The sequence below is a fragment of the Carassius auratus genome, chromosome 17, assembly GCF_003368295.1.
Source record: "Carassius auratus strain Wakin chromosome 17, ASM336829v1, whole genome shotgun sequence".
Taxonomy (NCBI): domain Eukaryota; kingdom Metazoa; phylum Chordata; class Actinopteri; order Cypriniformes; family Cyprinidae; genus Carassius; species Carassius auratus.
In genome coordinates this window covers 20,055,527-20,070,921 of record NC_039259.1, presented here as the reverse complement: position 1 = coordinate 20,070,921, position 15,395 = coordinate 20,055,527, and the positions used below count along the sequence as shown (strand labels likewise).

Here is a 15,395-nt window from a genome sequence, read left to right as displayed (position 1 = left end):
GACTCATCAGAACGTCAGCCAATCGAGCGGCGTCGTTCCTGACACAGGACGCAGACCACGCCCAGTGTTCCAGTGTTTTGGGAGTGTGTCTTGAGGAGAAAGCTGAACATCTCATCTACACAGTCTTAAAGGTATAGGCTACTTTTTTTTTCTTTTTTTCTTTTTTTTTCTTTTTTTGGCTACTTACTAAGATTTTACAAATAAAGAAATGAACACCACTTAAAATATAAAAGGACATGTAACGTTACACTGAAATACACTAGTATGAGATGAAGGCGCTTTTTAATCTACAGGGAGCTGGTCGCCACTTATTAGTACCACAATCCTTCCATGACCAGCTGTCATGCAATTGACCACTAATAATAATTAGCATAGCAATATGTTTAGTGACTTAAATGTGTGCTCAAGGTGAGGTGACTCAGTCGATGTAAAATAAAACTGATTTTACAAAGTATTAGGTTCTGGGAGTCTTCAGCTCATGTAAGTGAACATAAAAACATATAGCCTATATTTATTTTATTTATTTATTTCTTTATGGGTAAAGATTGCTGTAAGTAATTACAATTGACCGTACACGTTTTTTGGAGTGTGCACTACAAACCTACTATGCATTACCAATATCAACTGCAGAAATATGTATTACAACCTGCAAAACTAGTATGCGTGCAACTACTAAAAACTGCTTATATTAACTTTCTATAGTATAATAATAGACAGAAATTTGCACACACACCCAGGCACAAGTATTGACTGAAACATTTATTGCAGAAAATGGTGTTATTCGGTATTAAGGCATACGTCTTTCCTCAATTTCTCCAGAATTTCTCACCCTGTTGTAGTAACACTGCAGTGACAGCACAGGGTTCAGCATTGACCTTGTTCAAATAAGCAGACCAAAACACAAGGTATCGTGTTTGTAGGGAACAATGAAAACAAACTATTCCAGTTAGTTTACAGGTTTCACTAAACCCTAAATGGCATCTATTAATTCCTCAACCAAATTATCATTATGGATTTTACTACTTCCTTTGAACGTTGTATGCTAAATCCATATCCGTATCTCTGTCACAGTTGTAGCCTCTTGGGTATTTGATTGGCTTATGAAGTCATAAGAATAAACAGCATTATCATCACAGAAACTTTAAAGCCTGCTAAAGTTTCATTAAGTGGTTGGACATCTCAGTCAGGTTATGAAGGTGATGTGAAAGGTGAAGAGCATGTATATGGTACAACTAGTGACTTATCAGGACTGATGCAAATTAGAGTCTGGCCAAGAATTGCTATACAATTCAAATTTGGAAGTATCTTAATTCATTTTAGTACACTAGTACACACACACCCATGCAAATATTTCTGGGAATCAAGCTGGAACATAAATAGAAGGAACAAATACTCAGAATGGAATGCTTCAAATTTCTAGAACACAATTTATAAATAAAAAAATAAACTTGTTAATGTACAAATTAAATAGTATGGTCATATTAAAAATAACTAAAAACTTATTTCATACTTAATACTTACACAAATGTAACAAAAGACATGATGTGGTTAAGCCACTGGAGTCTGATCATATCCAAAATATTACACTACTGCATATAACAAGAATAGTAAATGTCAAGTGCATGGAGTGTCACCAAGCCAGTTTAAATATAATATAAATGTGTGTTGGTAAGCTGCACTCATTTAAAATTAGCATAGTCTGAGTAGATGTCAACAAAATCTTGCACAACTCTGTAGCAGAAGTCATATTGTTCCTGAAAAGACAAATGGAAATACATTATATCATAATTCACTCAGTCAAACGCCAAAACATGTACTCTATTATTTTAATTATTATTACTATTATTCATATTGTTACATAACAGTGAAGCCATCAGATCTATGTGAATTATGCACAGTGTTTTGCATTCTTACCACAGTTTGGACCATATGAGGTCTCCGAGTGCGTAAACTCTTCACTGTCTGGAATACGTCCAGTAACCCCTCGGCTTTGACCCGCTCTAAGATGTTGCTGAGGGCAATGAAGGTTCCGGTCCGACCAGCACCAGCACTGATGTCACACAAACACAAAAATACAAAACATACTTTTATGATAGGTTTTAAAGAGTTTATACAAAAAATTGCTGCTGAACAATTTGAAAAAAAATGATATTTAACAATATGGTGTGTGTGTGTGTGTGTGTGTGTGTGTGTGTGTGTGTGTGTGTGTAAGTGAGCGAGTGATTGAGAGAGTATTTGTACCTGCAATGCACCACTATAGGATTGTTTCCAGATTGCTGCTGTTGTTTCTGCACTGCAGCAATAATATCAATCATTCCCTTTCCGTCTGATGGGATTCCAATCTCTGGCCAACCATGGAAGTGGAACTGTCTGACTAGACGGGTCTGCTTCTCCTGCAAACAGCTCAATTTAGCCTCAATTTGTGTAAAATAAAGGAAGCTCCTAAGTGAAGTGTGTGTTGAAGCATAAAAAGGTCAAATTCACTGCACATTTAACTCACTGATGCATATGACAGCAGCATGTCTCGAATGCTGAAAGTCTCACAGAGTGTGTCTCTCTTCAGCTCCAGTACATAATCTCCAAATGAAACGCTGCCCTCTGCTGGCCAGTAACGCACGCACTTCTCCTGCAGTGGGAGTTGTCCGACATGACATGGAATTGTGGAAGAGTAACTGCACATTTCTTTATGTTGATTCATATTAGTGCTGTCATCCAAAATAAACGTTTTTGTTCACATAGTATATGTGTGTATACTTTGTTTATTATGTACATATAAATACAAACACATGCATGTACTCTATATATATTTAAGAAAAATATGTTATGTTTATATGTGAATTATATTTATATAGAATATAAATGTATATACATAATGTAAATATATACTGTATGTGTGTATTTATATATACATAATACATAAACCGTACACGTACATAAATTATGTTAACAAAAACTTAGTTGGGATGCAATTAATCACAATAAATCGTTTGACAGCACTAATTAATATATAAATATTAAAAATATAAATATAAACTATACCTGCTCTCTCTCTTTCAGCTCAGTCAGCATGACAATAGAGTGGCACTTCCACTCCCATACCATTCGCCAGAAGTCCTGCACAGTGTGAGCTAAAGGTGCCTGAGTAGCTATAAAGTAATCCTTCTTCCTATAACCCTGCAAAGGTAAAGTCATGAGAACATTTCCCAATGCTCTGTTTAATTATATATAATTAATATATATATATATATATATATATATATATATATATATATATATATATATATATATATATATATTAAAACATGTAATGTAACATGTATGTAAACATAGCCAATAGTTGTTTTATTGTATAATGTATAAATGTATTCTTATTATAGGCAATATTTTTACTTTTTATGAAACATATACTTACATCTATGAAAGATGCATTGATGTAGTCTGTGAATTCTAGCCCTCTTTTCATAGATAATATTACCCTGTTGAAGTCATCTAGTAATAAGACAGGATATTGATTACAAAAAGAAAGAAAGAAAAAGTACTGAAATGTTAAATCTGTATCTCTAAATATATATCCCTCTTCTCACATGGGATTATCTGCAGTACTCTGTTCTTTCTCATGTTGGCGGGAAGATTTCCGGTTCTCATGTTCTCCTTCATTATGCGGACATTAGTCAATTTCTAAGAAGATTCCAAACAAAACAATGTGTTAAAAATAACTTTTTATTTTTGCATTTTATGTTTATAGTAAATCATGAGATCATTCCATACTCTTGCTTAGCAAATCCTTGGAATGTGTGTAATGTGGTTCTTACTCTGAATTCTTCCTCCAGACCCACTCGGTCCATCTGTGTGTGTGTGTTGTGAAGTTTGTGGAGGTGGCCTTCCAAAGAAGCAATGTCTAACTCTGTGTCACCATACAGGTAATGCTCTAAAAGTGCCTGGTAAATGAATGAATACTGCATCTGTGGGCGAGAGAGAAGAAATCAGTGGCCAGTCACTGCTGAAATGAGTCAAATACAGAAGAAGGACTGCACAAAGTCCTTTACGTCTGTTTGAATGAGCTGACAGCGCTGCTTTCTTATCCTGGACACAAAGCCAAACACGTCCACCCTTGCTTCAGCGTGCATCATATCCATCATCGCGTCAATCACAATGAACGTCCCAGTCCTGCCAACCCCAGCACTACACAGAAAGATAATGAGTCGTGAGATGTGAAGTATGAGATAACGTAGTAAAAACTGCTGGGTTTTCATTTTACTATTTGAACATTGAATTACTATTCTGGGCTAGATAATTATCTCAGTCCACTCGAACATGGGATCAATTTGATATTAACATTCACAATGCTGTGAATGTTGCAGGTTTTTACCATACAGCATACCAGGAAAAGTTGGAGTTGGCCATTTCACTGCAATAAGCGACTATTCACACTTTAACATGTAGGAAAGTCTGTGGTTCTGGCTGAGGTGTTAACAATCCCACATGAGGGGGGCGTTTAACAGCAGAGCCTCAAGACATCTGCGTTGGTGGTTGTTTCTGCATACTTTGCATTTCAGACTGTTTGTTGTGGTTGAAATGTTCATGATTTCAAATGTTTCACCCAATAAAATAGCACATAACTCATTAGCATGCTCAAGTGCATCCCTATAGATCTAATAGACTGTTGTATGTAGAACATTTCTGTTATATACTGTACATTCATTTTCATAGGGGCCATTCACACAAAACATGTTTTTGCTCTGAAACAAGTGAAATGCAGGCAGTGAATGGGGAAAACAAAAGATCTCAAGACACCTTTTCTTTACATTTAAAACTGTGTCGTAGTCATTTAGAAGTTTTTATCCAAAGCGACTTAAAAATTAGTACAATGTAAGCAATCAAAATTGACAATGGAAGCAATCAAGATCAACAAAAGAGCAATGATACACATGCTATAAGTGCTTGATGGAAGAGATGTATTTTATTTTTCGATTCTTGAAGATGTCTAATGACTCAGATTGAGTCATGATGTGCAGGATGTTGCAAAAGACAAAAATAATTAAACGCGTCCATCTAATGTATTTACAGTATATAGAAAAACAATGGACAAGTAGCACTGTGGAATGGAAATACGCATTCTCTGTGAATGACCCCTTAGTCTGTAGGTGAATATATTTTTAATAATAGCCTGCAGTCTTACCTACAGTGCACTATAATTGGTCCAGCATGGGCAGGGTTGACAGTCTTGACTTTCTTGAGGAACTTAAGCATGCCAATAGGGGTAAGGGGTACACCAAAATCAGGCCAGCTGGTGAAATGCAGCTGAGTGACCAACCTTGGAGGTCTGCAGCCATCAGCAGCATGCTGCAAAATCACACCAGCTTGCATAAGTCAAAAACCATATATATTTAAATTATATGAGAAAATACTGCCTGGCTGATTACACAAGGGTGTAAAAATGACAATAAATTACTAAGTAACTAAATTACAGGCCTGTCAAGAGAATAGTTGTACTGGTATGTCAGTATATTATGCAGAACATTTGATTACTGATGATGTAATGTTTCTAAGGGAAATGACCACTCACATGCTGCACACAGAACTTCCTTATTGTGTAGTCCACCAGCACTGTGACATCTTCCATTGCCACCCTCACACAGCCATAGATCCAGCAGCCCTGCTCAGGCCAGTACTGATAGCACTTTTCCTGCATTTCACACACAGACATCACACATATTTAACCAAATACTTGATTACTGCAATTTATTAGTAGTGTTTGGAATTTCTTTTTTTATATTGTCCCCCTTTTTTATAACTTTCTGCAACTATTTAGATGTTAAACTCTAAATAAATTGTGACGTCTCCTCTTACCTCTTTTCTCTCTCTTGTGTTGGTCAACATGACTATAGTAGCAGATTTCTGCTCCCAAACCATCCTCCAGAAATCTCCCACTGTCTCTGGTTTTGGGCCTGAAAATAAGACAAACATCTTGGAAATCTAAACATAGATGAATGAAAGGTCATTTGAGGTGAACATTTTTGCTTTTGATTGATTTAATTAGCTTCTAAATGTTTATTACAAATGGGAAGAGGGAAAATATTGGTGCATACCTTGAGCTGCAATAAATTTGTTTTTTTCTCTGTAGCCCTATAGGAAAAATCAATGAAACAATCATGAGATTCAGCAAAGTACATTCATCTGCAATGTCAAGATACAAGGCTTTATAGGCATTATACAATGTATTATTTATGAAGTATTAAAGTCATAACAACATGCATACTGTATTAGATCACAGGAATTAAAGGGATAATTCACCCAAAAATGTTGTCACTCTCATGTCATTCCAAACCATGACCTTCATTCATCCTCAGAACACAAATTAAGATATTTTTGAGGAAATCCGAGAGCTTTCTGACCTTGTAATGTAACTACCAAGTTCAAGGCCCACAAAGGTAGCAAGGACATAATTAAAATATTCCTTGTGACATCAGTGGTTCAACCTTAATTTTATGAAGATACGAGAATATTTTTGTGTACAAAGAAAACAAAAATTGAAAGAATAGTCACATATGTCCTTCCTACGTTTCTGGGCCTTGAATGTGGCAGTTGCACTGCTGTCTATGAAGAGTCAGAAAGCTCTCAGATTTCATCAAAAATATCTTCATTTGTGTTCTGAAGATGAATGAAGGTCTTACGGTTTTTGAAAGACATGAGATTGAGTAATTAATGCCAGAATTTCCATTTTTGTATGAACTTCTATCACTTTAATTCCTACTTTTTTTTATTTTTCAAAAGCATGGAGAAAGTACTCACGTCTATAAAAGAGGCATTTATGTAATCAGAGCCCATATATCCATCTATGTGTGAAAGCAGCACTCTTGAGTGGTCATCTGAGAACGAAATGATTATTTTTATTAAACTCTAGAGACCAATTTCCTCCTTTCAAATTCTAACAATCACGATTACAAAATTATACTAAACCTAAATGACACAAAACAAGCTCTTCCAAAGTTTGGGAAGATTGGAAAGTTTGCAAGTCTGTGGAACACTTACAGGGCAGAATATTGGGATATCTGTTCTTTTCTCTGTTCTCATCCCTGCTCGCTGCTTCAAAGGTACCACAGCCAAAACCGCAAGGCAAAGACTTTAAAATAGAAGCGGCAGAAGAAAGAAACATTATGTGAGTATAAGAAAACAAAATGGAGTTAGTGTGCATGCAGAGAATGATTAAGTTTGTGTGTGTCTAAGCTTTTACATTAAATTCCTCTCTGAACAGTTTGCCATCATCTGCCATGCGTAGGCGAAACTCTTCCTCCATGGAGTCCTGAGGGATGGGGAAATAACGCTTTGATGGAGAGGGTGATCTGGGGAGGAGCACCAACGTTTGTTCTGACAGAGAGAGAAGAAGAAAAACATACAGGTTGAAAGAGAGTCATTCTTCTCCAGTTCCTGTTTTATATCTCAAGCAGATGCCAAGTTCTAAAAGATTTGTTCTGAAAATGTAGGCTTGGTACAAATAGACAAGATGGCAGCAAAAAATTTGACAAATAAGAACGTACCTTGATCTTCCGAAAAGCCATTTGGCAACTTTTTGTCAACCGAGACGACAAGATCCTTCCTTTGCTCTCTAAACCTGAGACATTTACAGAGAGATAGAACAAAACAAAAAATTTAAAAATGACAAAGTTGTCAATACACACCAAAATCTTTCTCATGGGAGATTGTTTAGTTATTCCTCAGAGCAGCTGAGAGAAAAATGACTCACTGACCCACAAACACAACTGCTTTCACATTTGTGACCCTGGACCCCAAAACCAGTCTTAAGTCGCTGGATATATTTTAAGCAATAGACAAAAATAGATCAAAACTATAAAAAATTTATTTTATGTAAAAAATGATTTGGATATTAAGTAAAGATCATGTTCCATGAAGATATTTAGAAAATTTCCTACCGTAAAAATATCAAAACCTAATTTTTGATTAGTAATATGCATTGCTAAGAACTTCATTTGGACAACTTTAAAAGTGATTTTCTCAATATTTTGATAAATATATATATTTATACATAATTAGTTTGAAACTAAGGTCATTTACACTTCACTTACAACTACAGAAGAACACTAGAGGGGAACAAGTGTTAGTTCTGCAGGTAGGAACGGTGAGGGGTGTCAATTTTTGTAGGTACTACAAACAACATGTGGAGGAGCCCTAGAGAAAGATAATCTATTAAAGGTATGATTATCATTGAAACTGCTGAGTTGATGTTATGATAATAATGGAAGCTTTGGATAAATAAATTTCTGGCCTGGACAAATTACACAATTTTCATGTAGCAATATTAATATTAATATATATAAAATTTTCGTAGGAAGTTCAATCCCTATCAATAGATATTTGTACAGGCCATGTGTGTTATCTTACCTCAGAATGTAGGCGATGAGAAGAAGAAAGATGACAAGCAGGAGAGAGGTGACGAGGCCTGAGGCTAAGACATGTGACCCTTGAGGCGCTGGAGACTCTGAACAAAGAGAAAGATAATGGAAGTGAGAAGTAAGATTCTCAACAGGCTTTTCAGCAGGCCCAGATGGAATATGCAGGCTTTATTCAAGAATGAAAATGCATGGAATTCTGAACGTAAACTTGATCAAACTGGATATAACTTTAGTCAATTTGGCAAATGAAAGCATTTTCATATTTTAAAATGTGAACCGTTCCAATTCCAGACATTCCAATTCTATGGAAATTAAAGTTCTGGGTACAGATTGCGTGTCGACATGTTTCTGAATCATTAAGTTAAAAACATATATCTGGACATGATATACCTGTTGTCAGGTTTCCATGAGAGGAACTGTTTGAAATGAGAGCTGCTGAAACTAGAAACAGGACCATCATGGCTGCACATAAGAAGAAAAAACAACAAACAACTATTTGAGTGTCCTGGTAAAAGAGTAAATAACTGACAACTAACTTTATTTGAAAATCTGCATTTTCCATCTTCTCACGTCTTTCACCATTATCGATATTACCTCTGCATGTAAACAATGCATGTGTGTGATGCTGCTGATGATTGTTTACGTGCAGAGAAATGCACTCTCCATAATGGGTGATCTGAAGGAGAAGTATTGTTGAATTAAGTTATTTTTATTTTCTTTGTGCACAAAAAGTATCACATTGACTGGTTTACCAACGTCCTTGCTAACGTTTTAATTACATTGCTGTCAATGCAGGGTCAGAAAGCTCTCGGATTTCATCAAAAATACAGAAGAAGAACGAAGGTTTGGAATGACATCAGGGGGAGTAAATAAAGACAGAGTTTCCATTTTTGGGTGAAGTATCGTTTTAAGAATTTATAATGCAGTACAAAATTCAGCAAATGTGCAAAGGCTTCACAAGAGTTTCAATTAACCTATATTAAATCCATCAATCTTTTTCTCATGCCATTCAGTAAGAATCTTCCCTCTACATGATCAAATCTAAAATTAATTTCAATTAATGGTCCAGAGAGTTGTGGCCTCTGGAGATATGGTACCATCTACAGCACACAACCAGCAGCAACTGAGAAAAGTAGGACAAGACATTCTTCTCCAGATATAATTGCACTTTCATATCTAAAAAGGTATTGTCTGTAAATTCAGCCCAACAATGATCATTGCTATGTGATGTTCAGTATATAATAAACTTAATATTAAATACAGTGGGGTACAAAAGACAACGTGATTTGAAAACGTAATTTAAATAATAATGTTGAAAGAATAAGAAGTATTTCATATTTTACTTTATTTTTAGGACAATAATCAAATTTATGACATTGATCATGTGAAATTTGTATAAAGGGTCAGCTGTTCAAGTGTATTTTCACTTAAAGGGTTTGTTCAGCCAAAAATCAGTTCAGTCAGTGTACTGTTTGAGTAAATGAATTACTCTGGGATATTGGTTTGTTTTAACTCAGAGGGAGTGTCAGCCACATTAAAAAAAAGTGAACATTTGTGGATTAAAGCTTATTGGAGACGCGAACTGTTTCAAACGATTCAGTTCGATTTGGTGAACTGGTTCAAGAAGATCCGGTTACATCGAGTGATTCGTTTGCGAACCGGATATCACTAAACTGCTGTGTTTTTAAATCTCACAACAGACCTGGAAGGGAAGACAGTGATGAATAAAGTCGTAGTTTTTGCTATTTTTGGAATAATTTCAGCCTATAAGAATAATTGGAACAAATTCTAACTGACCCTTTGATGTCACATGGACTACTTTGATAAGGTTTTTCTTACCTTTCTGGACATGGACAGTATACCGTACACACAGTTTCAATGGAGGGACTGAGAGCTCTCGGACTAAATCTGAAATATCTTAAACTGTGTTCTGAAAATGAACGGAGGTCTCACAGGTTTGGAACGACATGAGGGTGAGTTATGAATGACATCATTTTGATTTTTGGGTGAACTAACCCTTTAAATTAATAATTAAAATATGCAATTAGAAATGAATGTTGTTTGGTTTATAAGTGAGTGGTAATAAGACAACTGCATATATACTGTAGATGTCCAGCAAATCACCCAACGTAGAAAACCTGTCACATAGCCCGATATGTGATTGATCCCCTGTAACTTTTTCAATGCCACCAAAGAGAGATTTCATATATTAATCCTTTCAAAAACTGAAATAGAAAATCTACCTGCCACTAAACATTTATGAACTCTGTCTATAGAGATTAGAAAAGAAAACTTGAAGGATTAATGCAGCTTTACACACAAGCATACTCACAAATGTGAAATATGTCTCACTTTGAGGCAACTTCTCAGTCCATAGATTTAAAGAGAGGAGACATTAATTATTATACTTTTCCAGAAGGTCTCCAGGAGTCATGATTTCTGTGAAGGCACTTCTGTCCTTCAATAATATATGAGAGCAGGTTTTTTCATTGTCCTCTTGGAGTGGGCAATCCTTAGATAGCCACTGCCTGCAAAGAACAAGGAATAAGGATACATTAGGAGAGAGAATTGTCTTCTTTTTTAAAAACCTCATAAAATGTGTAGGACAGACAGTGGCAGAGGGGGTTGTGGAAAGAGAGAGAATCAAAAAGATTTTAAATCTCTCCTTTAGAACTGTGCCAGTTGATTTTTCCCCCAGAAATCAGTTTGAGAAGATCTACTCCTGTTGGAAAACTGTCTTTCGGAAGTAGAGCATGCATAGCTAAACTCATCTACAGTATGCACCTTTTAATGTAGACTATTATAGTCTGATATACCTATACTCATTTTAATCAGTGATGCTGTAATTCAGCGTTGACTCTAGCAGCAAATAATAAGCATTTCATATCATACCACAGTACACAGTACCCATACAAATTTTAGCAACAACCCTGGTCATAATATACTGTGTAAAACTGGGTTTGGTTAGGTTTTGGTCATCTCAGGGCCCTGACCGGATCACATGAATGCGAATCAAATCAAGAACATTGTCAATCAAAATCAAGTGACAGTTACTCAGGCTCTAACAGCAACATTATTTTTTACATGTACCAGTAATGTGAATAATGACGGTGTCTAGCCATATGCGTATACATTAAATTAAGGTTAATTTAGTATATCTGGTTACTGTCCACTTTACTATTAATTCGACTTTAACTCATTTCTGGATGGGCATACATTTTCATTTAGCTAAACAGAATATGTGAATATCATGAAACCCTTATTTAAGATATGCAACCATTCTTTATTTTTCATGATCTTCCTTTGAGCTGACTGTGGATTGCACAGCTCAGTCAACACAGACTGGCCGTCTGGAAGTTGTTGTTAATGTATGAGTCAATGGCCTTCATGACGAATTCTCGTGAAAAAAAAATCATGCAAACAACACCAAATGAAACACTCCCCCGAAAGAAGAAACAACATACTGACACTCTACAAGGAACAAGCAGCATCTCAAGCAGTAAAACCTGATCTGACTGTCAATACATGCTGTGACCTTGAGAAATGCATGTTGCTGCGCTCTGCAGATCTTTCATATGGAAATTTAATGCATATTGTTGGTGCTTAATGGTTTGAATAAAGAACATTGTGAGAAGAGAGCACCACTGATGAATTAAGACAGGAGGAAGTGCCTGTAACATTTATATAATCCAGCCACTATTTTTCTTTGTTAGTATTATGTATGTATGTATTTTACATAAATCTCAGACACGCATTTTCCCACTCATTTGCAGAGGAAAACAAAACACACTTTTCTGTCTCTCAGAGATGCAGTCTCTAAGCGGGCCTTTGAGTACAAAACAGGAAGAGATTTTAGCTTTCAAATCCAATAGACTTCCTCTGTTAATCGGGGGGCTTTAGATCTATAGCCAGGATGTTGCCTCCCTTTTACTGATTGTTGCTTATAGTGCATTAAGACTTTTTGCTTTTCAAGACAATCCAAAAATAACATCCTACTCGAATAGTGTTAAAATTTTCAAAACTACAGCCAGAACCTCTCAGTGTTTAATTTTTGTGTCACCAGCGCATTCAAAGCACATTCTGGACATCAAAGTGTTGGTTTTCATTCATGACATCAATTAATAATTTCTCTTGAGCAAAAATGATTGCAGTGTAAGCATTAACGTAGGTCCAAGTAACCATGTAGTCTCTTCAAACACAGGAAACAGATTGGATGGAGGTGTTAGCTGCACATGGAGAGATGCTGACCAGCACACAGAAGGCTGACTCTGCACTATAACTGACCTCTATGCAAGAACGTGACTACCAGCGTTTATTTTCGAGATGCATGTAATGCAGAACAAATGCAAATGCTGGTGCATCGTAAAAAGCCTCTTCCATGCTTGTACTTCTGTTAATTTCTTATGTGCATATAGTCTATAAATTATCTATCTAAAATTCCCTTAACCTTCACAAATGTGGTTTACCACATCAGTAATGGATTACTCCTAAAACGATATAGACCGAAAATCCATAATCTTGGCTGAATTTCTAGAAGCAAAATGATTAGTAACAACTTCACATTACTCACATGCAATCGAATGTCCTATAATAAGATAAAATCGATGAGAGACCTGAAACATAATCACTTTAGTGGAAAAGGTCGGAGGCATTCGGTTCTTGTGAAATATCTGCTACCTGAGTTCACATTATGGAAAAAGAACAGCCATTTAAATCTGCCATTTCATTTATACTGACCTCTTGGCCTTGTCAGCTACGAGGGTCTTAAAACCAGAGAGTTTACCAACATCTTAAGCTTTCAGATTAGAGTGCTGTGCACAAGTAATTATGAAATTAATCTCCATTTAAGCGCATGTTGCTTTAATCCTGCCGGCTGTGCTCTCTCTCTCTCTCTACCAGAAACAAGGTCATATCAGACCATTGTTTTACATACTGCATAAACTTCAGGAGAATGCATCTATGAGTTATGCTAATATTATTAAAATCCATTTTCCTAAATCCATTTTTTTTTTATTCATCGCTATAACAGGATTCAAATACACAGTGCGCTTTCTATGGAATGTTTTTGAGACTTAAAACAGCTTTGCTTTAATCTCTAAAAGATAAAAAGGCTAAAAGCTGGAAAATATTCAAATGTAAGAGAAGGGATGGAAAGATTTGTGACTTAAGATGTTTGCAAAAATGGTTATCAATGAATAATCCGGATTTTGGGAAACTATTACTCTAGTGGATGTGTGGTTTAATATAGCCTGTAGATCACAGTCATTCCCAGCTGAAAATGGATTCTAGGTCTATTTTGATAGGGTCTTGAGTGTAAAATGAATGTGGTATGGTGTTTAAATCAACCATTCTGCTACATTTATTGCAGTTTTTTTTAAACGCTGAGAAAAAAATATATATGTAAAAAAAAGTTATATTTGTTTTTGTTGAGTTTGTGATGTTTGTAGTACTGTTAATACATTTTACATAATATTTGATTATGAAGGTATTTTGTTTGCTTTAGTATGTGTAGTCCAGTGGTTCACGTGATAATAGAAAATCTGGGTTCTGGAGTAAAAGTACAGTTTAAAAGACAAAGAGTGCATTATAAAAAGTCTAGTTGTATACTATTTCTACTTGACCTTAGACTTAATAATTATTTTAATGAAGTATCTTAATGGAATCTGGCTGATTCTAGAATATTAAATAATATTTTGAATTGAATACAATCTGTTCATTTATGCGTTTTCACATCTAAACATCTTTTACAATGGCTCTAAAGTATTTGTGGCAAGAATGGAGATGAGTATACAAATGGCATCACTCTCTGCTTCACCCTCAGGGCAAAATCTATCGTCCTCTTTTTCCAAACATCACATCCACACAAACAGACTCATGAGAATTGCCTTATGCAACTGTTTATGTTCCATAAAGGAATAACTCAAGTGACGAAAAGGTCAGTCAACTCTTTTCATCTATATGTCATTCATGTAAATACAGGATGTTGATCTAATAATGCAATAACACTATGCTTCCTCCCTGTTTAACCCTTAAAAGTGCAGGAACATAAAATAATTAAAATAAAACATAGAATTAGGATTCTGACAAATTCCTGCATATTAGGACTCCTATGTTTTATGTTGTTCTTCGAAATATTGTTTTTATTTTTAAGTTTTATAATATGAAAATAAAATGTAATGATGTTGCCATATTACTTTCAGATCAATGTGGTAAATGTTACATGTTTTATTGCATACTATATTAGTAACGTGGCCCGATAATTTTTAGAAACCTCCTTTCAACATTTTTACTCAATTCTTTACGTATCCCTTAGTATAGACTACAGAAACCATTTAAGGGTTAATATATATGTGTGTGTAAGTGCTACAACATTTTTGAGCAGCTTAGGCATGTGCAACATTTTTGGGCAACATAGGTGCGATACAATGAAAAATACTGCTGCACGTAAAATGCTGTCTAGACAGGCAGCTCAATAGATTTTGAAACGCAACCCACTGACTCGTGTTCCTTATAAACAAATCGTACGATTACTACCTACAGAAAAAAACGCATGTAGAGTAAACACAAATACATAAAACGTAAACAGGTTAACGAAATCTCTTGTTTACGTAAATTTACGTAAACGACAAAATGGGCGATGCTGTGAGAATGAATTATTTCGAACTCATTATCACGAACGTGACTGAGACCGTCGCAAAACATATTTCCTTTTACAGGTGAAAAACAATGCAAATGATAAATGGACTCTATTTTGCAAAGTAATAATTGCAGTATTACCAGTGTGATGTCCAGGTTCATGTAAAGTGTCGGTAAAATCCAGTGCTCAGTGCTGAGTGTTGTTGAGGATGCTGTGCAGATAGTGCCTGTGATGATCCCTCCTCACTAGTCTTCGCGCGCCGGTGCCTGCCGTGAGATGATGATGATGATGCGCCCTCCGTGCGTCACCCTCATTTATGGTGGAAACATTTTCCCCAGTCAGTCATC

The 15,395-nt window shown here is 35.6% G+C and overlaps 1 protein-coding gene and 1 long non-coding RNA gene across 5 annotated transcripts in view; one reads left to right on the top strand and one right to left on the bottom strand.

Moving 5' to 3' along the window:
* The window catches only part of LOC113117567 (uncharacterized), a 5,922-nt gene extending 1,928 nt beyond the window's left edge, over window positions 1-3,994 (top strand). Inside the window, exons 1-4 of one of the 3 annotated variants that reach the window (XR_003294179.1) lie at window positions 13-131; window positions 2,564-2,668; window positions 3,058-3,182; window positions 3,831-3,967. This is a non-coding gene — a long non-coding RNA (uncharacterized LOC113117567). Of the gene's footprint in view, window positions 1-12; window positions 132-2,563; window positions 2,669-3,057; window positions 3,183-3,830 lie in introns of those variants that run through there. The other 2 variants (XR_003294178.1, XR_003294177.1) reach the window with 2 other exon arrangements.
* LOC113117566 (receptor-type tyrosine-protein phosphatase epsilon-like) lies at window positions 508-15,395 on the bottom strand. 2 transcript variants are annotated; one of them, XM_026286331.1, is made up of 21 exons: window positions 15,189-15,395; window positions 10,744-10,939; window positions 8,802-8,873; window positions 8,401-8,497; window positions 7,539-7,612; window positions 7,235-7,368; window positions 7,033-7,123; window positions 6,793-6,869; window positions 6,090-6,126; window positions 5,851-5,948; window positions 5,567-5,686; window positions 5,180-5,343; window positions 4,047-4,182; window positions 3,813-3,962; window positions 3,585-3,678; window positions 3,413-3,489; window positions 3,040-3,174; window positions 2,501-2,626; window positions 2,242-2,393; window positions 1,915-2,050; window positions 508-1,754 (listed from the first exon to the last, which is right to left on the bottom strand). In XM_026286331.1, exons 3-21 carry the CDS (start codon window positions 8,869-8,871, stop codon window positions 1,680-1,682), a joined length of 2,043 nt encoding a protein of 680 aa, XP_026142116.1. In that variant the 5' UTR covers window positions 8,872-8,873; window positions 10,744-10,939; window positions 15,189-15,395; the 3' UTR covers window positions 508-1,679. The 2 variants fall into 2 exon arrangements, with proteins under 2 accessions (XP_026142116.1, XP_026142117.1); XM_026286332.1 differs by having other exon boundaries at window positions 10,764-10,939.

What these genes read in the sequence shown, in the direction of transcription:
- LOC113117566 (XM_026286331.1), bottom strand. Translation starts at nt 8,871, where the DNA reads ATGATGGTCCTGTTTCTAGTTTCAGCAGCTCTCATTTCAAACAGTTCC. An exon ending in TGTTCAGAGAGGAATTTAAT is followed by an intron (nt 7,124 to 7,234) that starts GTAAAAGCTTAG and finishes TCTATTTTAAAG; the next exon opens with TCTTTGCCTTGCGGTTTTGG. An exon ending in ATATCCCAATATTCTGCCCT is followed by an intron (nt 6,870 to 7,032) that starts GTAAGTGTTCCA and finishes TTTCGTTCTCAG; the next exon opens with ATGACCACTCAAGAGTGCTG.